This window comes from Podarcis muralis, chromosome 6 (genome assembly GCF_964188315.1).
Source record: "Podarcis muralis chromosome 6, rPodMur119.hap1.1, whole genome shotgun sequence".
In the NCBI taxonomy this organism is placed as follows: domain Eukaryota; kingdom Metazoa; phylum Chordata; class Lepidosauria; order Squamata; family Lacertidae; genus Podarcis; species Podarcis muralis.
In genome coordinates, this window is record NC_135660.1 from 53012554 (window position 1) to 53037889 (window position 25336).

General features: G+C 44.5%; 1 protein-coding gene across 2 annotated transcripts; it reads right to left on the minus strand.

Annotated features, from left to right (window-relative positions):
- Positions 1-3988: 3988 nt before the first annotated feature.
- LOC114597433 (uncharacterized) lies at positions 3989-25330 on the minus strand. Of its 2 annotated transcripts, none has more exons than XM_077930284.1 (3): positions 20771-25330; positions 8896-13084; positions 3989-5111 (listed from the first exon to the last, which is right to left on the minus strand). In XM_077930284.1, exons 2-3 carry the CDS (start codon positions 9094-9096, stop codon positions 4593-4595), a joined length of 720 nt encoding a protein of 239 aa, XP_077786410.1. In that variant the 5' UTR covers positions 9097-13084; positions 20771-25330; the 3' UTR covers positions 3989-4592. The 2 variants fall into 2 exon arrangements, with proteins under 2 accessions (XP_077786410.1, XP_077786411.1); XM_077930285.1 differs by lacking the exon at positions 20771-25330 and adding an exon at positions 13507-13981.
- Between the last annotated feature and the right edge of the window lie 6 nt (positions 25331-25336).

The window sequence follows — 25336 nt, forward strand, 5'->3', positions numbered from 1 at the left end:
ATTTAGGTGTATTCACTCATCTTGGAATGAATTTAAAGCTAATAGATGCCATTCAGTTCAATCTTCTTTTTTACTCTGTGTGGGGCTCCCTTCTTTGGGTCTGCTTTAGAAGCTCTATCTGGTGCAGAATGCAATGGCCGATGGGAGCTTCTAGTCGAGACAGGGCCATCTTAGTCATTAGGTTTAATGGCACCCTGCACCAGGGCCCCTGCCCATCAGGGGTTCCCAGCAGCGGGAGTCTGGGACCAATTGGGAACAGCTGCAAGGGCATGCTGGGCCGCAGCGGGTCTTCCTATGGCTAGCCGTGCTCTCTCGCTTCCTGCCTGGGAGAGGAGGCAGCGGTGGCGCGCAAAGCTACGCAGCACCTTCTGCCCTTCTGCACCTTCTCCCTCCTGCCCTCCCAGCGGCAGTAGCAGGACTGCTGAGGAAGCCCGTGCGGCAAGCGAACTTCGAGCTGCCCAGAGCAGGGGGAGGGGGAGGGGTGCCACGTCGAGGAAAAAGGTGGAGGAGGGATTCAGTCAGATTTGGGGTGGTGAGAGGGGCAAGCTGAGGGTGGGTGCACTACCATTAGGACTCAGTTTGGAGGTAAGGATGGACTCAAGAGCCTGCTCTCCATGCAGTTAGTGGTTAAAAACAAACAAACGCCAACAAAAAGCCCTTTAAAGACGGGGGTGGGTTTTTAGTGAGGCATAAGTTTTCATAAGCTGCAGCCCATTTCGTTCTCTTAAGCATGTGCAGAGTGCCTTGATTTACCCACAGCTGCCCATGGTGCATTCAAAGAAGGGCTGAAATGAGTTTGAAAGTTTCATGAATTTCAAGTGTGAGCACATGGATCGTGGGACTGTCCTCCACAAATGTAATATATACCGTATTTTTCGTTCTATAGGACGCACATTTTCCCCTCCAAAAATTAAGGGGAAATGTGTGTGCGTCCTATAGAGCGAATGCAGGCTGCGCCGCTAAGCCCAAAGGCAGAACAGGAAGACGGAGCACTGCGGAGTGCTCCGTCTCGCTGCTCTAGCTTGGGGACGGCTGCGCGCAAACCTCTCCAGGGCAGCGGGGTGCCTTCACCCCGCTGTCCTGCAGAGGCTAGCAAGGCTGTTCCCAAGCCAGAACAGCGAGACGGAGGGCTCCGTCTCGCTGCTCTAGCTTGGGGACGGCTGCGTGCAAACCTCTCCAGGGCAGCGGGGTGCCTTCACCCCGCTGTCCTGCAGAGGCTAGCAAGGCTGTTCCCAAGCCAGAACAGCGAGACGGAGGGCTCCGTCTCGCTGCTCTAGCTTGGGGACGGCTGTGCGCAAACCTCTCCAGGGCAGCGGGGTGAAGGCACCCCGCTGTCCTGCAGAGGCTAGCAAGGCTGTTCCCAAGCCAGAACAGCGAGACGGAGGGCTCCGTCTCGCTGCTCTAGCTTGGGGACGGCTGCGTGCAAACCTCTCCAGGGCAGCGGGGTGCCTTCACCCCGCTGTCCTGCAGAGGCTAGCAAGGCTGTTCCCAAGCCAGAACAGCGAGACGGAGGGCTCCGTCTCGCTGCTCTAGCTTGGGGACGGCTGTGCGCAAACCTCTCCAGGGCAGCGGGGTGAAGGCACCCCGCTGTCCTGCAGAGGCTAGCAAGGCTGTTCCCAAGCCAGAACAGCGAGACGGAGGGCTCCGTCTCGCTGCTCTAGCTTGGGGACGGCTGCGTGCAAACCTCTCCAGGGCAGCGGGGTGCCTTCACCCCGCTGTCCTGCAGAGGCTAGCAAGGCTGTTCCCAAGCCAGAACAGCGAGACGGAGGGCTCCGTCTCGCTGCTCTAGCTTGGGGACGGCTGTGCGCAAACCTCTCCAGGGCAGCGGGGTGAAGGCACCCCGCTGTCCTGCAGAGGCTAGCAAGGCTGTTCCCAAGCCAGAACAGCGAGACGGAGGGCTCCGTCTCGCTGCTCTAGCTTGGGGACGGCTGCGCGCAAACCTCTGCAGGGCAGCGGAGTGAAGGCACCCCGCTGTCCTGCAGAGGCTAGCAAGGCTGTTCCCAAGCCAGAACAGCGAGACGGAGGGCTCCGTCTCGCTGCTCTAGCTTGGGGACGGCTGCGCGCAAACCTCTCCAGGGCAGCGGGGTGCCTTCACCCCGCTGTCCTGCAGAGGCTAGCAAGGCTGTTCCCAAGCCAGAACAGCGAGACGGAGGGCTCCGTCTCGCTGCTCTAGCTTGGAGACGGCTGCGCGCAAACCTCTGCAGGGCAGCGGGGCGCTGCGCTCCAAAGGCTTCAGAGATCTTTGAGGCTGGCGGTGGGGGAAAGCAGCGCTTCCCCCCACCGCCAGCCCCACAAGCTCTGGTGAATGTACCTTGAACGCACCTTGTTTTAGAGGGGAAGAACAAGAAAAATTTTTTTTCCCCTGTTCTCCCCCTCCTATGGTCTGGTGCGTCCTATGGTCCGGTGCGTCCAATGGAGCGAAAAATACGGTACATATGTGCGAACCAGGTACAATGTGGAGTAGGAGGAGAGAAACTGCGGAGCAGAGCTTGCTGCTGTTAAATTTGCCAGAAACCTGCAACTAGTACAGAATGGAGCAGCTAGGTTAAACTGAGTTATGTGCCTGACTGTGACATGCAACACCATTGCTAAAGGAAGTGTACTGGCGGCTGCTTTGCTATTAAGCCAGGTTTAAGGCTCTGGTATGAACCTATCAAACCCTAAACATATTGAAAATAAGAGAATGCCTTCTCCCACCCAGATCTGACCAGTTGAGAATATAATCTGCAGAAGTCCTTCTGGCTGTGCCACAGCCTCCAAACATCCATCTGGCATCAACCAGCACCCTTTCTGTGGGGGTACCTGCTCTCTTGAATGGTCTCCCCAATCCCCATGCTAATTTCTTTCTCTCTTTTTTACCATGGCTTTTGCTATCTACCATTACCAGCTGTTTACTGTCTACTTGGTTATTATATAGACATTACATTTTATTATATTGTTGTACACTGCCTTGACATGCCCTGGCTGCCGAGATTGTGTTGGGCTGACATAAGGGCTTTAAAACACAGGATATATTAGGAGGTGGGACGTCATGGCACAAGACAACTCTGGGAAATGGGGGGGGGGGGGCTGGAGGGATCTTTGCACCACGGCACCGGATATGCTTAAGACGGCCCTGGGTCGAGAACATGTGATGCCATTGTTACAGCTGCACTGGCCGCCAATCTACTACCAAGCCAGATTCAAGATTTTTGAATTAATTTACAAAGCCCTGACCAACTTAGTTCTAGGGCACTTTGGGGTTTCCCAAACCATCGTATCACAACTAAATCTCCTTTTATTTTACCACACTATCTATTTCCCCCCTTTTAACAAAATACAAAAATTTAAACCAACACTCTTAAACTATTTTAGTGTTGAATGTCAAAATGAATGATGGCATATTCATAAACTGGGTTTTTTGCCAGTAGTTATTATATTGCTTCTACCTTTGAATTTTTTTAAAAAAGCATTTGACATGAACAATGAGTAAAGAAGTAATTTGCTAATTTAGCGATCATTGCAATAATTCTTGGCCATTCTTTATAACTGTGGAATATACTGTAGAGGAGCATTTTTCCAATCTGGCACTCTCCAGTTCTTTTGGATGACAACGCCTATCAGCTCCAGGAAGTTGTCATCCGAAATATCTGGAGGGAACCAGATTGCAGAATGCTGCCGCCATATGGTAGTATGTATCATCTACCTTTATGAGTCCCCCCCTCCCCCAAGAATACTTGTAGTAGTAAGATGATGCTTGGTGTACACAGGCTTGGTTCATATTTATGGCTTCCAGTTCACAGCACATGTTCACTTTTCCTTCCGCAGCAGAGTTTTTTGTACCAGCTGCAACCTTTTGGTCTTCGGACCCTATTGGCAATGGGTAGATCTCAAGCACTAAAAACACAACGTGACTGCACCAGGGTTAAATGGAGCGAGCTTACTATGCACATGTTACAAAGTGACCATATCTAAGCTCTAAAAGTCACATGAATATAAGAGGGACCAATCAGCGTCACAATGAATTTATTATCTAAACCAAACATACAATATCTCATGTGTGTAATATCATTACCACCACCATCTCAATTCTATAGTGCTGCTGACACACAAAAATATTTTGGGATATTGGCAAACTAAAGGTGGCATACAAATGTTTTAAATAAGTAATATAAATTACTTGATTTCAACAAGTGGTAACTTCATATCTTTAAAATACACTCTTCACCTTGACATCTGCCAAGGGAAAACTTGATGCTTCTGTCACATAAATGCCGCACATAACAATCCTAACCCTTCTTATCTGGGAATAAACCCCATTGAATTCAATAGGACTTATTTTTTAGTTGACTTGGTTAGTCATGCGTAGAGCAGATCCAGTGAAAAGGAATGACTTCATTGGGCTTATGATAAGCATGACTAAGTTTTGAGCCAATCCTATATATACTATTCCAGACTGCAATTTAAATATTCCCACCTGATCATGGGAAGCTGTACAATTGTCTCAAGGTCCAAATAATTTATCTATCATGTAGCATAAGAAATGTCATTGTGCCTTTATTGAAAGGTAGTGGAAAATTGTTCTTTATAATATCTGCTTGAATGATCCAAAATTATGTCCTTCGCACAAGCATTTCTAGGGGACCATTGATGCTCAAAGTCAAACTTTCTAAATAGCTCCTTCTCTGAGAGCAATCTTCAATATTCTGAGTGTCGCTGTGGTCGTTGCTGCAAATTGCTATGTATTCATTGACTGGATCCACTGACTCACGGGATTTTTCTGTCAATTTCATGTGGTTCGCCTGTATCATGGCACTACAGGTGCTTCTCCGCCTTAGTCCCTTGCTGGTGTAGCTGGGATTCTGGTTCTCATTCAGATAGACTTTTACCTTCCCGTTTGACGTTTTTGTTTCATAGTTTCTAAGCTTCAGAAGTCTCTCACTGAAATAATCTTGCAAAGATTGGTCACAAACACTGCTTTTGGTTTTACTGTGCCCTTTAGCGAAGTGGACTGCCGAGTTACCCAGGTTTCTGACTTGACCATCAGAGGTTCTGTTTGGTGGGTTTTCAAATCTTGTTCTTCCCAGATCCAGCAGTGTGAAGCAAGAGTTGGAACCTCTGGAATAATTATTCTGTTTTGGAAGAAAAGGAAAAAGTTTGGGTTAAGAAGGGCATTGTGTTGCTAATTGAATTTTATCCTTAACAAACAGGCTCCCGTGAATCCACCCTCAACAGTCTCACCCACCAACTTTGAGTCATTCCAGTCAGGCAGACCAACCTACTAACCCACATGGGACAACTTACACGATGCATGGATTTACGAATGAAGTTAACAAGACTGGGGTCAGAGGCAACGTGCCTTTGACAAACGGTTGTTGGCGTAAAATGGTGGGAAAGGGCCACTGTGTTTATGTTCTGCTTACGGGTTTCCCACTGTGGGAGACAGGATGTTTTGGTCTGATCCAACAGGTCTCTTCTCACCTTCTTGCAACAGCAAGGAAGAGAAGCAGTTGGGCCTATGGCTCTGGACATTGCCATTGGCTCCCCAGCTTAGACATGGGCCTTGGCAGCTGCCCAACGCTGCCAATCTCTGATGCTGGCCTTGGATATTATTTGTCAATGGGATCATAAAAACGGTCACTTCGAACATAATTTATATGTATACTTGCCATAACTGGTGTGTGTGTGTGTGTGTACATTTGTGTGCCAAACACTGCAAGCAGAAGTGTTTGGGGGAATAAGCGGGGAGGGGAAGAAGGCTCAGGATTTCTTACCCCATCCCTATTGGCAATGACATAAATAAACACAGTACTGTAAATTGTTATCAACACAAAGCGTATGGCTTAGTAAAATGTGAGCACATGCTTAACTCTCTCGTTGAAGTAAACTGGACTTCAGCATGGTCAGTTTTAGCTGAATTGTGACCAAAGAGTTGCAAAATTTCACTGAAAGACAAAGAGCGTAATCCAGAGGAAAATAGCCTCCCTTTAATGCCATTGAACTACTGGAATTTAAGCACTTTGCTGCAGACTTAAACTCATTTGTTGTTTTAAAGGAATGCAGACATGCCTACTTGAAGACATCCAGATATTCCGCCCCCCTCTTCTTCCCCCAAAAAATAAATTCTAGTTTAGCTAACAGTTGAATGTTATTGTAACTAAGGTAGCTACCTTCAGATTCAAGGACTTCTATGGCATTTATTACCATCTAATATTATAAAAGCGCATGAAGTGCGTTATTTTTCTGATTCTGTATTGCTAAGGTGCTTGCTGCCTTGGAAACTAATTACACTGATACTTGAAGTTAAAAATAGCAAAACAAAGAATGTATTCCAACTCAGTAAAAAAAAAAATCTGGCATTGATCAGAATAGCTGATTTACATTTTGATGTGATTATATTGAATATATAAATATTGCTTTGCATATTCTCCAAGCTACCACAATACTTGCTAACTTTCTGCCAGTATTGTGAGGGGTGGGAGGGAAGGTGAAAGAGGGCTATTCTATCACCGCTGCTGAGAAACCAGGCAGCTTTATCCCTCCCTCAAAAGTCACTCAGCAGCTGCCACTCTGCAGACTATCTGGACTGTTTTCATTCTAGATGGTTGTTATAAGGCTCCTGGACATGTTTTCCACCCTCCTCCTTCCCCATACCTTTTTCCTTGTGTGCCATGATCAATCAAAATGTTTATTCGGCTTTATGCCCATCATGAAACACAACACAACACAACAAATAAAAACAAATCAGATCAAATAAAACAGTGGACTCGTACAAGCCACAAGGTGTGCCATGATGTATTTTATACAGTAGCCCCACAGGCAGGAACTGTGATACTAGTGGCCTTGCAAAACACTCTGGGAGCTGTTTTGGCTAAAAAGCAGGGTAAAATTCTTTAAATCAATGCACAAGGCAGAAAAGCCATGTGTATAGCTGACAGCCGGTCTTGGCTATTTGAAGAATCTGTTTACTCATATTTGAAAAGAATGTGTCTGTTGTACTCACATTTTAAAATTTTAGGTGTACACTTAAAAGAGCTCAGGTGTACAGCCAAATATATTTACTGCTTTTCAGTACAGTAAATGTGTTTAGGATTTATGCTGTGCATGAACTAAGCTAGTAGTAGCTAACCTTTCTGTCAAAATACTCTTTAAAGGCCAGCTTGAACAGATATCTGTATGTATGTATTTAGGTGTTTTGCTTGTTTTAGTATAAGCAGCTTACTCCTTCAAAGACTAGAGCCAAAACTAATATTAAAAGAGCTTTTATAAATGCTCCAAAATATCCCAAGATATTTGCAGTTGCAGGCCTATTATGGTACCCCTCTATTCTTCCAGTTTCTTATATTGTCGTGCTGCATTCCACTACAGATATACAGCATTTGTCTCTTTAGAGAGTCATCAAAATGTGTAGTGGCAGATGAGTCACCCAAAATATTGGATAACATAAGGACAATAACTGCGACATAGCCAATTTTAACCCGAGATTGATTATTTCCTTCTCAAGGAGCAGTCACACAAAACGGATCATGTTTTTCAAAAACCAAGGCTAGCTGGTTACACTAGTAAATGGGTTGAGACAATTTTAAGCCACCTGTGATTGATTATTTCCTTCTCAAGGAAAAATATCATATAAAATGGGTAATGTGGTTTTTTTTTAACCACCAAGGCTAGCCAGTGACACTAGTAAATGGGTTGCACAACATATAAATCTTCAGAATAAAAATGAAATGAAAATAAAATGCACACGGCATATACAGCAACAGTAAAGCCTTCATCCTTTTTCTTTTAAAATAGTATTCAGTGGTGGTGATGGGAAGTATCCCAGATTTGTTATCTATATTCACATTTAAGCAACATCTACGCAGGAATTCCTTGATTACGGCTCTTTGAAGAAGCCACTTTAAAGTAAAGCAGAAGCAATCAAAATGTACCCCTAATCAGAATGTCTGTGAGAGTTGATTCACATTGTCCTTCAGTGTTGAGCGGGGTGAATATTTTTCTTTCTTTTGGGGGGGGTGTCTTTTTTAGTCCAGATTGTGCTAATCACCTGCATAATTCATCTGAGTGCAAATCAGATTCTGGCTTGCTGATCTCAACCCAAAGCAGAAACAACTGCTGCAATGTGTGTGCCGCATTGCTCTTTGTTCATGTGGCAAACCATTCAGGCAGTGCATTCATCCCACACCTAGAAAGTGCCGCTTTGTCTCAGGACCAAAAAATGGCACAGCAACAGTAACTAGGCTTCCCAATTACACCATTTTATTCATGCAGTCTATTGAGCGTGTGCATGATGAATGTAGGGCCTGTCACATGAACTGGCTTCCACTCCCCAACCTGCCCCATATGGAGTTATGCACCATGGATTATTTGTCTCAAAAGGGCTCCAGTGGGAGTTCAGTCATTAAATGGCGCTTCCTCGTGAAAAGCCCCTTCCTAACTTTTTTCACGATCTTCCTCTCGATTCCAGGACAAAGAATAGCACAATGTGGGGGTTTTAGACAGCTACTCGTTCTCTCCTTTGCCTTTGGTTGACCAGACGATCGTTACCAACCACTGCCCTAGATACGTCCCCCATCAACTACCAATAAAGTCATCTGTGATTAGTATTTATATATTGCATACTAGTTAACTAACAAAATTGCAGTCTTGGTGTTCCCAGAGTGGCCACCACTATAATATGATTGGCTACGTGTTTGATGAATTATATTTGTGAGTCTATAGCAATGTTCTCTGGGCGATGAAAAAAATGAAAACAGCTGATCAACACTATTAATTGTATCAAAACTGATTTAATACTGAAGAAACTTCTTGCACAAGCTCTTGATGATCTCCCAAGTCCCCTCTTTTATGGAGTGACAACAAGGGATTGCTGTGTAAAGCTTGCACATTCTTGCAGAAACATCTCTGGATACCTACCTTAACATCCTGGAAGCCTGGATATTCCGGGATGCTCGGTAAGGTGCAGATGGTGAAACTATTTGACCGCCTCCGCCGCCAGGACCGACTCCTTGAAAGATGGCATTGCCCTGCATCAGTTGGCTTTTCATTGTGGCAAAACATTGTACGATCTTTCAGAAGGCTGGCCGCTGGGTGCATTTTCGAATCTCTTTGCTCCATCTCAGCACTTTTGCAAACTTTGAAATGCCAAACAAGTTCTCTCTCTCTCTCTCTCTCTCTCTCTCTCTCTCTCTCTCTCTCTTTGGCCTTTCAGTCATTTAAAAACCATTTGATAGGCTGAGGCCGAGTTGCTGCGTGGGTGCTTCACTAGGTAGCTGTTGAGAGGCTGCTGGTGTGTGTAGCTCTCTGAACCGCCTGTGAATCTGAAATGCTGTGGCCCTTAATGCTGCGTTTATAAGCTGCCAGCCCTCAGTGGCAAGACGGCAATGCCAAGTCACCAACGCAAATGGATTTTAGGTGTGGGGGCATTTGCAGGGATTACGAAAGCTCTGCCTTCTGGTGTTAAATTCCCCACTGCCGTCAAATTGCGCCAGACCTGATGCAAGCGCCGATGTGATGACAATTACAGAGGATCAACAGCAGGCTATGTACGCAAGCAGAGCAACTGGTGTCCCCAGGATGACATCAATGAACATTGATTCTTTGAGATGCTTGCTCTTAGTCACGCAGCTTAGCAAAGCATTTATGAGCTTATGCTAAATGTGAGATAATGCCGGCATGTGAGCCTGTTAACCCACAGGTCAAAACTGTATAGTGTGTGTGTGTGTGTGTGTGTGTGTGTGTGTGTGTGTGTGTTAAACAGGAGTTAGTAAAAATAAAAAATGCAAAGAAAAGTCAAGCAGTTGGGGAGGACTTTCTTCTTCTGCAGTTCCGCTTATTAAGAGAAGGCAACGTGTCTTAATATTAAACTCTATTTTTTCTTCAATTAAGAGGCCACTTTTATGTGCAAAGGTCAATCTGACAACCTTAGATAAGGATACTGACCAAATTTCTGGGCCAGAAGGAAGCACAGACCCTTTGCATACCCATAATCTGGGTGCTTCCAGTCAGAATTAATACATTGCTTCTTGAACTGTTTTACTGCCCGTCGGTCAATGCCCTAAAATGAATACTGTACTCTGATGTGCAGACCCTTGTATGTACAAAAGCTAAGTTTTGCATTCTTCTCATTGGTAAATGCTCCACCCTGGAAGTCTTCAAACTACACGTAACATTGTTCACACTTCTAGAAAAGCACACTGATTGTGATGGGAAAGCACTAGCAAACACATGGACACTTGTGCTCCCAGCTCAACAACTTTGGCTCAAGAACTTTAGTCAATCCAACGGGTAGATCACTGCCATTTTTTTAATAGTGGGAGTAGATCACAGTCTCTTGAAAGCTGGACATGCTTGCTCTAGATCGTTTGATCTTATGCTATCATAAGAAGATGACTGTATGGATCCTGTGTTATTTAAATTTGGTACTGCGATGTTATATGTTCACCTTTTTTGAGGTATATAACTACAAATTTAGCACACACCCGAAATTACTGAATAGAATCCAATGAGAGCCTAGCAGCTGTCTTTTCTAGGGCCATGATTTCACAGAGTCTTTTAAAAGCAACAACCCTAAATTGCCCTTCCCTATGCCTGTAGCTCTTGGTGCCTGTTCTTGGGATGGTGGTGCTCTTAACAGTTTCCCTCATCAGATCAGAAGCGGCCACATCTTATGTAGGCGAGACCTTGCAGAAGGTCACGGTGACACTTTGCCTCAGTCCCCAAGGGGACAACTTGTGTGAAGTCTGTTTTGTGACAGAAGGTCCTTTACACAGCTGAGGAGAAAGAAAAACAGCAGCAGCAGGAGTCGGGCTAATTCCACATGTGACACAAGGAATTATTATTTCTGTCTTGTAAAGCTGGGGACCAAGGTGCTAATGATACAGCTCACGGTTGTCATCTGATTCGGAGGAATAATTAATTGCTCCACAAAATAGCTGCAGTTGACGCCGCTGCTTTTTATGTGAGGAGGCCTATTATAAACTAAGAGGCTTCACCCGGGCCTCTTTACAAATGCAGCACTTACTGTCAGCACAGAAAATGAAGCCTGCAGATCCCAAACCTGTTATTATAATTGTTACCTTTCCTCATCGAAACACATTTCCAATCCTTCTTTCCCCCCCCCCCACCCAAAAACCTGACACCTCACTGTGTTGAGCAACCTGCATCTTTCCATCAAAATTGCTCGTTGTTCTTAATGAGACTGTGATGGAGTCCCTGAGAAGGTGTCACTTATGCAGAGGCCTGGTGGGAAGGAAGATGGCGTGGTCCCACTTTAATCAGAGGTTTGGGCTCTGTTCCCAGGAGCTTGAAATCGGAGTCTGCAGCGAGTGCTCACTTATAATCCCACACGCTCTGCTGTACCTTGCCATTACTACACAGTGAGGAGGGCAGGAAATGCATTTCTGTCTCTGCAGTAAAGCTACGTATCCTGTTTAACATGAAAGGTTATCATTAGTGTTCTTATTTCAATTCTTTTATCCTCGGATGAAAGGAAATGCAGATTTCTGCAACATATGGAGCGGCAAGCATGTTCTGTGCAGGAGGGCAAAGCCAAGAGAACGGTTAACTGTATGGAACATTTTCTCAATGCTTGAATTATGAGGGTTGAATAAAACCTACAAACAGCTGATGGGCATTGCCATTCAAATGGTGTGTGCACACTGTATCATGTGATTAATTATGTGGGGTAGGGCTTACCTGCCCCCCCAAAAAAATATTTTATCCAAGTTGGCACCCCTGGGCACCCCAGTAAAGCCACATTAAATAGCTAACATGGCATCAAAAGCAAAAAAAAAAAACAAAACCCAAAGCTGCAAAGAGTCAGAGGTTTATCCCCAATCTGGGAACATTCTTATCCCCAAGAAAACTTCTATAATTTGAAAATTGCAACCCCAAGGCACCTAAATATAATTTTTATTTGCATTAATCACATTTTTATTCCACTGCAAGATGGCTCCTCAGTCCAGGGCCCTTAATCTGAAAAGCTTGCATTGTAACTGCCAGGCAACAACACATGCAAACAATCTTCTCTTTAAATCATAGATGACTGAAGGAACATTTTGCCAAAGCCCTTGAGACAGAGCAGCTGCAGGACTGATCACACCAGTACCCTCAGAAAGCAGCCTAAGCACTTCACACCGATGTATGCCAAAATCAATGAACAGGTGTAGTACCTGAAGGGTATGTTAATAGTGCCCCTGTCAGGTGACTTAAATAAAAATGAATGGCAAAGAAAGGCAAATGCCAATCGGGTGCTGAGTGGAGGTGAGCCAGAGATGAACGAGTCAACAAAAAATAAAATGAAATGGGCCCTCAGCCAATCACCAACTTATAGTGATTTCTACACACTAGCCGTCTCTCTTGATCTGCCGCCTGAGCCAAGAGGCTTATCTTGCCTCATAGAAGGACTGAGTCTGTTTCCATATGATTCACCATACCATGTGAATCAGAGCCAGTATGGTACAGAATATAGGGAGTGTCAGGTTGGAACTAAGGAAATCAGCCATGAAACTCACTGGACAGTCTTGGACCAGTCACTGTCTGTCAGCCTGATAAAATGGCCAACGGGGAAAATATGTACATTTGCAACCCTGCAATCCTTTGGGGAAGAACTGGGAAAACATGAAGCAATAGTGAAGCAATAATCAGTGCTGAGGGTAAGCATGCTGGGTTCATGAACCAATGGTTTCCCCAACCCTACCCAATTATATCTCATCACTTTTACTTGCACAGGGTGGAGAGTAAATGTCAAAAGGCAGCTTGATGCAAAACTTCTCCTTTAACACAGGATTTACTCTTGTTCGATAAGGCCTGGGTTGTTCTGTTCATGTAAGTGTTAAGATGAGATCTGTCCCTCTAAATAAATAGTGTTGGACTTGTACATAGGCTTTGTTTCACTCTCTTTGTCTGTTTGTCTCTAGCCTGAGGCGACATCAAATTTACCCTCACCAGGGAAAGATTCTGAAAGTAGGTCTGAAAAAGCACCTTAATACTTTGTCCAGTGCATTAGGCAGTAATAGATCACTGTCCAAGGCATTTCTTTCTCAGAGGAAGTGTTAAAACGCTGGTGTGAATCAAAACATCAAGTTCCTGGAGTCATAAAGGCCTGCAGGGAAAAGAAAGAAAAGCCAAACAGATGCTGCTATTTTTGTGCATAGTGCAAAATGGGTTTTTCCCTCTCGCCATAAAAACAATGTCATATACCATGTTGCTTTTCTTAGAAAAAAGGTGGCCTTTTTGATCAGCAAGGGACTCTTGAAGCAACATACCAAAGTGGAAGGGACTCAAAGGTCTTCTATTCTAGCAACTTTCCCTAAATAAGGCCGTCCTATACAGGTTAAAGACTTGAAAGACCCTGTTGCTGCATATGAACTTGCCTAGGTTCTGAGATCTCTCACTTGGCCCCGCAATCCTCACAAGCAAATTGCTGGTGCACATTCAAGGTTTCTTCTGTTGTAAAGGGCACATTAACGACCGTGTTTGCGTCACAAGGCATATGCTCCCTTTGAGTAGCACAGTAAACCTCACCTTTGGGATGTGCTAGTCCTTCTGCACAGCAAAGGAATGACAGATACACCTGAAGGACATCTGAGCAGACACAACAGGATGCAACACATGAAAATGAAACAGGAGGAGGAGCAACGTCAACGCAGAAACTTAAGTGCAAGCTTCATCCTGCTTATGACATGCTTGCCCTCCTGACCTTGCTCCCACTTGGAGGCAGAGGGCTGCCTAGCAACAGCACTGTCAACACTGCACAACAGAGCAGCTTTGCATGGGCTTCTCCATCTCTGATCCCACCTGTGGCAGTCTGCACCGACACATTTTGGCAGGATGCATACAAGCTTCTACACCAGAGGTCAGCAAACTTTTTCAGCAGGGGGCTGGTCTACTGTCCCTCAGACCTTGTGGGGGGCCAGACTATGTTTTGAAAAAAATATGAACCAATTCCTATGCCCCACAAATAACCCAGAGATGCATTTTAAATAAAAGCATTCTACTTATGTAAAAACATTTTGATTTCTGAACTGTCAATGGGCCGGATTTAGAAGACGATCTGGCCCCCGGGGCTTAGTTTGCCTACCCATGTTCTACACCGTAACTTTACACTGTAAATACCTGATCTGTTAGGTATATAATACTATCTTATGGGAAGAAGGAGATTTCGTTCCTCTCCCCATCACCACCACCTCCCAAATCTCACTTTGCCACCAAGCCTTTAATCCTAGTCTCGCTGTTCTCTCCACCGGCCCCTTTCGCACATCCCTTTGCCTTTATTAGACAGCTAATGCCGAAGCAGATGGCGCTCATTTAGCAATGCAGGTCGACTTGGAGGGTGGAGGCTGCTTGGAGCACGCAAGCGTCTCAGCCCAGATGGGTCACATGCCGACAGTGTAATCACTTGTTTAAAAATAGAAACATAGATCCCCTCTGATTACATTCGTACCTCTTTGTGCTTCTGGGCTAGGAAATCATTGCGGACTGTTGTAGAGGAAACGAATTACAAATGCTTCGAAGCAAGGAAAGGGAGAGTTATGTGGGTTGCGATATTCAGAGAGGAACAGACACATGTTAAACCTCTCCCAAAAACAGAAGCAGCAGCAGCAGCAGCAGCAACACTGTTGGCTTTTTGTTAGAATTGGCATCCCTAGGCAGCTCAAATACAGAGGTCTAGTAGGGCATGTGGGGCACTGCCCCACCAACCTCAGCCTACCCTCAGCCTCCCTCACCTACTTACAACTTACAACCGGTCCAAAGCACGGCAGCCCTGGTTGTGAGCTTCCTCCTCCTCTGTCTCCATGCTGCCCCTGTAGGTCGAGCCATATCTGTCAGATGATGGTCACTGGTTGTGTGCTACTGAGGATGGAGCAGGAACAAGCAGGATGTATCCTGTCGGGCTGCCCAGAGTCCTCCATTTCATTGCCCTGTTTGGCAAGGGGCTCAGGACTACAGCTCCCAGGATTCCATTGGGAGAAGGAAGGACTAAAAACGTATGCAGCATAGTGGTTAGGGTGTCAGACTAGGGCGTGGGGGGCCAGGGTTCAAATCCCCACTTGGCCACGAGGCTCACTGAGTGACCTTGAGCCAGTCGCAGTCTCTCAGCCTAACCTACCTCACAGGGTTGCTGTACAGGTAATATGGAGGGAGGGAGTGGCATGCATGCTACCTCAAGCTCTTTGGAGAAAAGGTGGGACATACAATGTAATAAAGAGATAAATCAATAAAGCAGTGATAGCTTTGCCGAAGAAGAAAGTGCTCTTTTTCTAACACAAGTCGGGGCACCTCTGCTTTTAACCGATTCTCCTCCTGTTTACAGTGGTGCCTCGCAAGACGAAATTAATTTGTTCCGCGAGTTTTGTCGTTGGAAAAGTTTTGGAAAAGCTTCAAAAATCACCAAAGTCTTTAAAAACCTCAAAAAAGGCTACCACACCGCGTTCTATGAGTTGCTCCTCGAAGTCAAGTCGCAACTATATTAACGGTGTTAAGAAAAAGGAAGCAAACTTGCAAGACGTTTCCGTCTTGCGAAGCAAGCCCATAGGGAAAATCGTCTTGCGAAGCAGCTCAAAAAACAAAAAACCCTTTCGTCTAGCAAGTTTTTTGTCTTGCGAGGCATTCGTCTAGCGAGGTACCACTGTACTGCAACCTTCCTGCCATTTCCAGTTAGGGAAAGTCACTAATGGATACAAACCATAGTCTTATATTTTTTTTTGGTTTTGTTAAATTAAATAAATAAATAATTTCACCTTTGAGCAGGCCTGGAAAACCTCTGGCCCATGGCCCTAATTTGGCCCATGAGACCCTTTTGTTGGCCATGCCTACCTGCCCCTGCACCAGGTATCTTGCATGATGTCATTGTGGTGTCATCTGGCTCCACCCACATATCAAACTTGGCACTTGGGTGAGGATAACAATCTGGCTGGCCGGCCAGATCCAGTCCACCACCACCTTAGGACCTTCTAAATAGAAACATCACTTTGCACAGCACAATCTTATCTGTTTTCACTCAGAAGTAAGTCCTGCTTTTTCATTCAATATGGCTCCCTCCCAGCTGCTAATAGGATGGCATTAGGTTGCATTAGGGCCTCAGGTTTTTAAGAATGTGTAGCTAGCAACTACATTCATAAGGATCAGATCAGTCATCTGCCTACGAGGGAAACAGAGAGGAGAAAGAATGGCCCTCCTGTGGGGCAATGGGGCAATGCACCTGGCTGTTAACCAGAAAGTTGGTGATATGACCCACCCAGGGACGGCTGTGGGCAGGATTCCTGCATTGCAGAGGGATGGTCTAGAATAGATGATTTCTCGGTGTCCCTTCCAACTCTACCATTCTATGATTCTGTGAATAGCAGTAAACCTTGTGTGACCAGTGTGGTCAATGTTGTTGTCCATAGGAGGAAAAGTCTCCTGGAAGTGGTGTAAGCCAGAGGGAGGATAGCTATAAAGGTAAAAGGTAAAGGTACCCCTGCCCGTACGGGCCAGTCTTGACAGACTCTAGGGTTGTGCGCCCATCTCACTCAAGAGGCCGAGGGCCAGCGCTGTCCGAAGACACTTCCGGGTCACGTGGCCAGCGTGACAAAGCTGCATCTAGCGAGCCAGAGCCGCACACAGAAACGCCGTTTACCTTCCCGCTGGTAAGCGGTCCCTATTTATCTACTTGCACCCAGGAGTGCTTTCGAACTGCTAGGTTGGCAGGCGCTGGGACCGAACGACGGGAGCGCACCCCGCCGCAGGGATTCGAACCGCCGACCTTTCGATCGGCAAGCCCTAGGCGCTGAGGCTTTTACCCACAGCGCCACCTGCGTCCCGAGGATAGCTATACAGGCCCAGAATAAGAATAATTTGTTTGTTTGTTTGTTTGTTTGTTTGTTTGTTTGTTTGCTTGCTTGCTTGCTTGCTTGCTTTTTAAAAATGAAACTACATATTTTACATTTGTTAAAAATAAAATGGAAATGGCAATTTCTCCTTAAAACACACTGCCAGTCCCAACATAACCTTTTTGTTCCTGTATATTGCTGAGAATAACTCAGCAACAACATACGTTGGTACCTCGGGTTAAGTACTTAATTCATTCCGGAGGTCCGTTCTTAACCTGAAACTGTTCTTAACCTGAAGCACCACTTTAGCTAATGGGGCCTCCCGCTGCGCCGCCGGAGCACGATTTCTGTTCTCATCCTGAAGCAAAGTTCTTAACCCGAGGTACTATTTCTGGGTTAGTGGAGTCTGTAACCTGAAGCATATGTAACCCGAGGTACCAGTGTACTACAAACAGAGGTAAACGTGGCTTCCCTGCCCCCCCCCCATTTGCATTCTCACACAGCCCACTGCCATTATTACAGGTCTCTAACTACAGCATAGAACAGGAGTGCCACCTGCTGTCTATTTCTTGCCATCAATCCTACATAGTGAAATATCCTATCATTTCCTCCTTTAGGGGCCACGTGACTCATAGGCAGATTCACACAGGAGGTGCAGAAGATCAGACTGCCCCAGTTCAAGGAGATGGGCTGAAACAGGGTGGTATCCAATGATGCAAGGATCTCTGTTTATGCAATGGGACTTTCCCTCCCTTCTTCCCCCATGCATGCCCACCATAAGTCAGCTCTGGGGGTTTGGGATGACCCCTAGAAAATATTTGGGGTCACACAGGGGAGGAGGGAGATGGGGGAAAGTCCCATTGCACACACTTAAACCTTTGCTTTGTCCTGACTTGGTGCTACACTGGATACAGTTATTTATAAGTCAGTGGTGGAACAAATGCCTAGCATTCCAAAGGTCCAGGTTCAATCCTGGCCATCTCAAGGCAAGGCAGGGACAGATTTCGCTGCCATTCAGCGTCAATGATCTGACTCAATATAAAGTAGACTTTCTGTCTCCAGTATATATTTCCCACCCTTTAAATTATCTGGCTCACTACATACTCTCTTGTGCTAAGATTACTCTCTCTCTCTTTGAACTTCTTTGAACCTCAGTGCTAAGATGAATAAATTTGTTGCCTCTTTCTCTTTCTCTTTCTCTTTCTCTCTCTGCTGCACAAAAACACAGTACAGAGCTGGCTTGAGGTCATGACCCTGGGGTCCACTGGTGACCAGAACACAGAATCAGAGACTATAGTATCACTGGCAGAATAGGCAGTCTGGATTCCTGGTTCTGAGCGATCAGGTGGTCGCTGGCAGGCAGGGGCAAGTTGAACCAAATCCAACAGTATCAGAGTCCATTGAACTGGAAGACCCTGATGGGTATCTTCCCCAGCACCTGAGAAATCAAACGAGTTCCACACTACATCACCAGTCTAATGGTGCAGGGAGTGGAAGGTCAGGGTGCAGGACAAGGGCCCATCTGCAGCCCAGAAGGCTGGCCCTTTAAGACACTCCAGATTCCAAAAGGAAACAGCACAGGTGAGAGGGAGTGGAGGCAGAGGCTCAACAGGCTCCAACACTGTATAGCAGGCTTGAAATTACACACACACACACACACACACACACACACACACACACACACACACGTTATGCCAGAGAGATCTTCTGAAATGCTGTACATCAGTTGCCAGTTATCTGAGGCTCTTGTTCAGTTTTTACATTAAAAGGTGTTTTATTTTGTTTTTTAGAAATTGGAAGAGAATCAAAACAACAAATGCAACCGTTTGTAAAATATATATCTATATAAATGCCGTACTCAGCAAATTGCATCACTGCTATGTACATTTTAGGGAGGCCTCAGATTACTGCTTTATCCAAGGTTCAGAATACAACGGTAGGATTTTTAAGCTTACAGCATTGTTGGCCCAGCTACAAAGAATTATCATTTCCTTTCTGCCTTTGCCCAGAACCTGATGATAACTCCAAAAATAACAAGATTCCTTAGGGTTGGAAACTCGAGTTCAAAGAGATTTTGTTCATGTTTTGTAAAAGATACACAGATATTCTCCCAAACAAATGGAAAATACTTAAAAGGTTTAAACATGACATGCAGCAAAAGAAAGGCCAATCCTAAAATGGAAATAATTTGCTTAATCCTTTGCAGGGGTTGCTGTACTGTCATTTACAGGCAGTCTGTTTACTTAGTCTATTACCATCTCTGAGGGACTTTATAAAAACACAAATCAGAGCCAGTTGTTCATTGATTTCTTTTCCAGTAAAATACAAAGCAGGAACATTACATCTGAAGTGGACGACAATCAATTTATGGGTAGGAAAAATGTTTTAAAATATGGATAATAACTTCCTTAGTAAATCTAATGGAGGTTCCCCCTCCCCATAACCCAAATTTACACATAATAGCCAGCATGATTTACTGGAAAGTGAGCACAGGAACTAATTACTGTAAGTTGAACATTGTCAAATTCAGAACAAAAACAAAAGAAGGTTTTTAACTGCTAGAGATGTTAACATTTTGAAATATCCCTGCAAGAGTGATCAAGGCAAAGGCAACAACTTTATTCAGCAGATCAATTTATACAAAGATATATATATGCCCCAATATGCAAAAAGAGATAGTTTCTCTCTCTCTCACACACACACACACACACTTCTTCTGGGGCATCAAAAAGTATAGCATATTAGTGGGCATGGAGATGTTTCCAGTATATTTCACTTGAGATGTTTTAGCACATGGGCTTTGTTCACACTTAGAATTTGACAAACGATCAGGTATGGAGTCAGGAAGATTTTTTCCCCACCAGATCAAAACAGCAATGATGTGGGACATTTCTTGCTTTTCCTTCCGCTGTGTGGCTTGGCTTGTTTGCCTGAAGCATCTTGAGCTACTTGCTCAGAGTCTATACCAACCTGTGGGCTCACGGGGCTGCGCTGTGTCACCTGCCTGCCCATGCGAGGGGCAGCCTGACCAGTCGACATGCCCTTTGGCAGGAACATCCCCCTGAACACTGGCCAGGTGGCCATTCAGTGAGGGGGCTCGGGACGTGCTGGCAAGGCAAGGCCCAGAGCCCCCAGAAGCAGGCAGGGTGGGACGGAGATCCCTGCAACTGGTTCACACACCCTGAAAATTGTGTGTCTGGGGCTGCGCTCTCCCCCCCCCCCCGGCCCATGCTACACCTTTGCCTAACAGCAATGTTAGTCCTAAAAACTATTCGGAGTGCTAATGCTCAGGCCAGGAACATGTGAAGAAATACATGTCACAGCCACACAATACAGTTAAAGCACATTTACAGCACATGGCTTTCTCCAAATAACCCAGGGAACTGGAATTTGTCAAGGGTTCTGGGAACTCTGTGAGGGGATCAACTACAGTTTCCAGGATTCTTTGGGGGAAGCGTTATATAAGGTCATTTAAATTTCAGTTGTTACTTCTGTTGATGGTAGTGGCAGTAAGCTTCCAGTCCCTGTAAACATTTACCTGGGAATTGAACTTAATGAGACTCACTTCTGAGTAGATACATAGGAGCGCACTGTAAAAGGCTTGCAGCAGCAGCAGCAGCAGCGAGGGCATTAGAGCAGGCAAGAAAAGGAAAATCCTATTCATTCACTTCCGAGATAACAGACCTTCTGAAATTTCCCTGACCAGGGCAAGAATGGACATGAACAACTTACTTTGTCACACTTTTGAAATATGATTTAATGAGGAACTGTTACTTGAATATGCCCTCCCTTCCTTATCTACACACTCAAAAGAAGATTGAAGGGTTCTACTTGTCAATCATTGTGTTGTGGAGAATATGCTAGCTTTGCTCTGCAATGCTCATTGACTACAAAAACATAGAAATCTGGTTGGCTGCTTGAATGCTGCTTGATATTGTTTTATCAACAATGACAGTCCTACAGGACTTGCAACTTACCAAGTTGAACGCAGCACACCAGCTATGGATGTTGGCCAGCGAGAGCTGATCAAACATGCTAGTTCCGTTTGGCAGCGTGGGACCACAAAATCAAGGCAGCTGTCTCAAGCATATGGTAGGACATCACACTTGGCTGGCTGGCTGAGTTTGCCTTGGCAGATCACAGGTAGATGCAGGCCTGAACTGCGTTAGTCACAATCAAACACACAAATCACTACGGCTGTTTTACAAGTGAAGCTAAGAACATAAAATTCATGAATGTCACTTATGTGAGAAAGTGAATGACGGGCGTTTTTAAATTGAATCGGCTGCAGGGAACAGAGCAGAAGCGAGGCTGCATGGGAAGCAGGGAGGTAAAGGGACATTGGACATTGCTTTGAGGTAAAGGGACATTGGAAGGGAAGGATGTGGGGGGAAGAGCCGTTGCAATTTGTCCTTTGAAGCAGTCAGTAGGATTGGCCCCAGGGTAAAGGGAAGATAGCTTGGGTTAGGCATACGATTAAGAGGTTTCAGAGGTTTGTGTGTAAGAAGATGCTCCTATCATAAGTAGTGCTATATTAACAAACAAGCTTAGCTTGGCGTTAGATGATGATGATGATTTGTACCCCGCCCATCTGACTGGGTTTCCCCAGTCACTCTGGGCAGCTTCCAACAAGATTAAAAATACATTAAAACATCAGTCATTAAAAACTTTAGGGAAGACAGGGCTGCCTTCAGATGTCTTCTGAACGTCAGATAGTTGTTTATCTCTTTGACATCCAATTGGAGGGCATTCCACAGGGCGGGCGCCACTACCGAGAAGGCCCTCTGCCTGTTTCCCCTTTTCTCCCAAATAAAATCCATTAAACCTGGCTTGTCTTCCAAGGAGTTCATCTTTCAATGATCTGAACACTCACCCCAAAGCAAGGCATTCACAGTAAGAGAATGGGGCAGCATATTCTAGTAAGTGTGCCCTTTTTGCTTTCTGTTTAAAGGATAGGGAGGGAGGGAGGGAGGGAGGGAGGGAGGGAGGGAGGGAGGGAGGGAGGAGCAATTTAATTTGTAAAATGTACTCATAAAAACTTCCCAAGCGTGTAAGAAAAATATGACAGTCTGAAACTGTCAGGAGGGAGGGTTTTTTCATTATTATTATTTTTTTGGGGGGGGGGATTTTTGGCCAATATTTTTGCAACCGAGAATATTCTGAAAAAGAGATAGTGTCTAGTCCTTTGGATAACATAGTTATTGGTGTCTTGTACAACTCTAAGGAGAGTTCTCCTAGAATATAACACGCATAAAAGGAGAATGTAATAGAGTGACACTATGTTAAAATTGAGAAATTAGTACCACATTGTCACCTGTCAAATTTTATGTCCATTTAATTCTTTGAAGTAATCAGTAGAGGGTGCTGTTCCATTTGGCAATGCATTCCTTTCTGCAGCATAAATCCATGTATTTTCAAAAGAATGTGATTCAGACATTGCAATTTTTAGCTAAAATAAAGAGCTTGCTGTCTTAACTGACAGCAACCTGCAATCACACAAGCATTCTGACTTAGGGCTGCCAAGTCTTAATCAGCAGCTTAATCAGTGAAAGTTTTTGTTGATTTAATTACAGACGGCACAGCTTGATATTGAAACTTACGGAGACATATTCATACGTTGGCACGAATGTGATTCTGGAGTGTCACTTAAATAAGACACCACTTTTGCTCACCACTCCAATCTCTGAGCAGTGCAAGATTCCAGGGGTTTCCAGGCGCTTACCCAGGGTTCGTGCTTCCTTTGCAATGAGGTACAGAGGGTACTTGGGTGTCTTTATGATGTACGGTTTGTTTACACATGTATATGACCTGAGCCTATGATGGAGGGGTTCACAGCATTAACAGCCCAAGAGGGGCTTGCTTCCCCATATCCACAACCTTAGATTCAAACAAAGATCAAGCATTACCCTGTCTTTCTGGCTTCCCAGCCTGCTGCGTTGCTTCCACCTCCTAACTTCACTCTCAGCTCTAGCCTTAAATTACCAGCCAGTTGAGGGGGGGGGGTGTCAATCCTTTTGATATCTAGCACAAAGCCACTTCATTTGTTCCTTTAATGGCCCATAACCCAGGTTATCACCTCACTAGGAAGCTAGTCTGGCTATTCCAGGAATTTGAATCCTTGCATAAATTTTGACACTTGCTGGATCCAGGAATCAGAAGGGTCTCTGCATGCAACCTACTCCCCAATGAATAGAACTGGAACTTCAAAAGTGCACAGAAAAGGAGTCATTGAACCCATTTCAAATATTACGGTTGTTCCTCAGGGACAACTTTGATATGATATGAGAGAGAGCTTTAGTTATCATTTGAACTAAAATGATTTTTGCCCCTGAAAAAAGGGCTCTTAAGACTTGAAATGTATTGGGCTAAATAAATAATCTTTGGTGCAACTTTGACGTCTTCACTTTGCATTTGATGCCCTCTCATCCTTCTATATCTGGCTCAAAGATGTGAACATGTAATTAGCTCTGAAGCAATCACATTTGCAAACAAAATTTCAGATGGCATAATTGTGCATGGACATCCACCCACACACCCCGTGATGGAAACAGCCATCTAAATCCAGATTTTAAGATCGCACTAAGCAGCTTGATGATTGGACAGCTGAATGAACAAATTTCCCCAAAGTAGTACAAGTGGCTGTGTACAACTGCAGCCACAGGGCTAGTCATTCCACATGCAAATACTATTTTAACACGGCTAATCTTGCACATCTCAGTCATCCATGCTACCACGAAGGTAGCAGAAAATAATAATCTCTAAATAAACCTGTTGTGTCTGCTGCTGCTCGAGAGCAAATACTCATTCCATGCCCGGTAGTAATAGTTGCTGATTCTCCATCCATTCTTTCACAGTGCCCATCCAGAACTTCATGGTCTTCCTTCCCCATCTCATTTTCACAGGATGTTTCAGTGTATTTCATGGAGAAAGTTTTGCTCCTTCATTCCCTCTCCTAAATCAATGCTGAAAGTTCAAGCCTTGAGCGAAATCATTGTACAACAACCAAGGGTTGTAAGGTTCATGGCAACTAATCTAGCCTGCACAATCCTTAGTAACAGCACAAAATAAAGCACATATCTGTGAAGGAATTGTCGATATATTTGTAGGGAAGCAATTGCTATTTCTATAAACATTACATTCTGAATACAGAATGACTCAAAGGAAGAGAACATGAGCAGAGGAAGTCTTTCTTTGCTAGTTTCTTCAGAACCCTCTCAGATATGTGTCTATTTAAAGAGGAAAGGAACATAATAGCTGCTACTGCTTTTCATTTGTAGGTGACATGTGTGGTTGGGAAGACACCGGTGTTCACTACCCCCCATAGCTACGTATAGCTATGTACCTCCTCCTGATACATAATACTGCCCAAAATAATACTGTACAAAGCGCAACTTGCTCCCAGGTAAATAGAATGTTCAAATATTTAAGTTAAACTGAGCAATAAAGGCCACACATAGAGTGGGGGGAGAGTAAATAATGAAGAAAATGTAAGCCAGAATAATGCTGCACATGGCAGAACTTGTAAACAAAGTATGCCAGCCAATCTGCTTCCTTCATGATTAACAGCAGTGCAGTCATTTGGCATCAAACTAACGAGTCTAAAAAAAGTAAACACATGGAAGAACTGTGCCAGAAAAGCTTTTCTTCCCACATGCAACCCCAGCCTAAAAAAGGTAGCTATTTCAATAAAGTTTCCAATCAAGATTTTCTATGTAATTTTTAATAGTTTACCTTTGCTCATCATCTCAGTCATAGAGGAGGAACGTTTCCAAATGCAGCCAAATTCAAATATCAACATCAACTAGAAAGATATATTCACCGTTCCGTTGGCATCACCAACATTTGCACATAGGAAACAGGCAAATCCAAACAAGGTTATTTTCAAGACTACAAACTCAATAAAACCTCTCAGTTATCATTTGTGTAGTGTATTGAAGCAGAGTACTGTACTAGAAGATGGAATTTGTCCATAATGTGCTTTATATCTCAGCAGCTGTTCTTTTAACATGCACACATACATTCAAGCAGAATTTGATGAGCTTAAAATTGTTCCCTTACTTTAAAGCAGGATAAATGCTGCAAGACTGATCTAGGAAGAGAACAGGGAATGTGGTGTCAGAAGTTCCAGTCAAATATCTCTGTGCATAGCTAGCCAGGCAATTCTTCTGCAAACCAGTGGAACCAATGGATTAGGTCACACAGCAGCATGGGGAATACACTTCCAGAGCATAGCAGCATCTCTTTTCATGTACATCTGTTTGCATGGTGAGTTGCCAATCATTCTTAAATTCATGGGTGAAACTACTCACAGGTGAATTATGCTGAATCCTTCGCTAGATACTCCGCTTCTGGGGATGTGAGGAGGGAAGTTATGGACACACAAATAATAGGTTTGTAAGAAATAATTGAGTAAGGCATATTACACAGCATTTATTTATTTTTTGCATTTATATGCTACCTTTCTGCCAAGGCACCCAAGGCAGTTTACAATATAAAAAGTAATAAACCAAATAAATGTTATAATATATATAAAAAATCAGACT

Coding starts and splice junctions, on each gene's coding strand:
- LOC114597433 (XM_077930284.1), bottom strand. CDS start 9,096: ATGGAGCAAAGAGATTCGAAAATGCACCCAGCGGCCAGCCTTCTGAAA. Junction 5,112..8,895: donor CAGGCTTCCAGGATGTTAAG/GTAGGTATCCAG, acceptor CTTCCAAAACAG/AATAATTATTCCAGAGGTTC.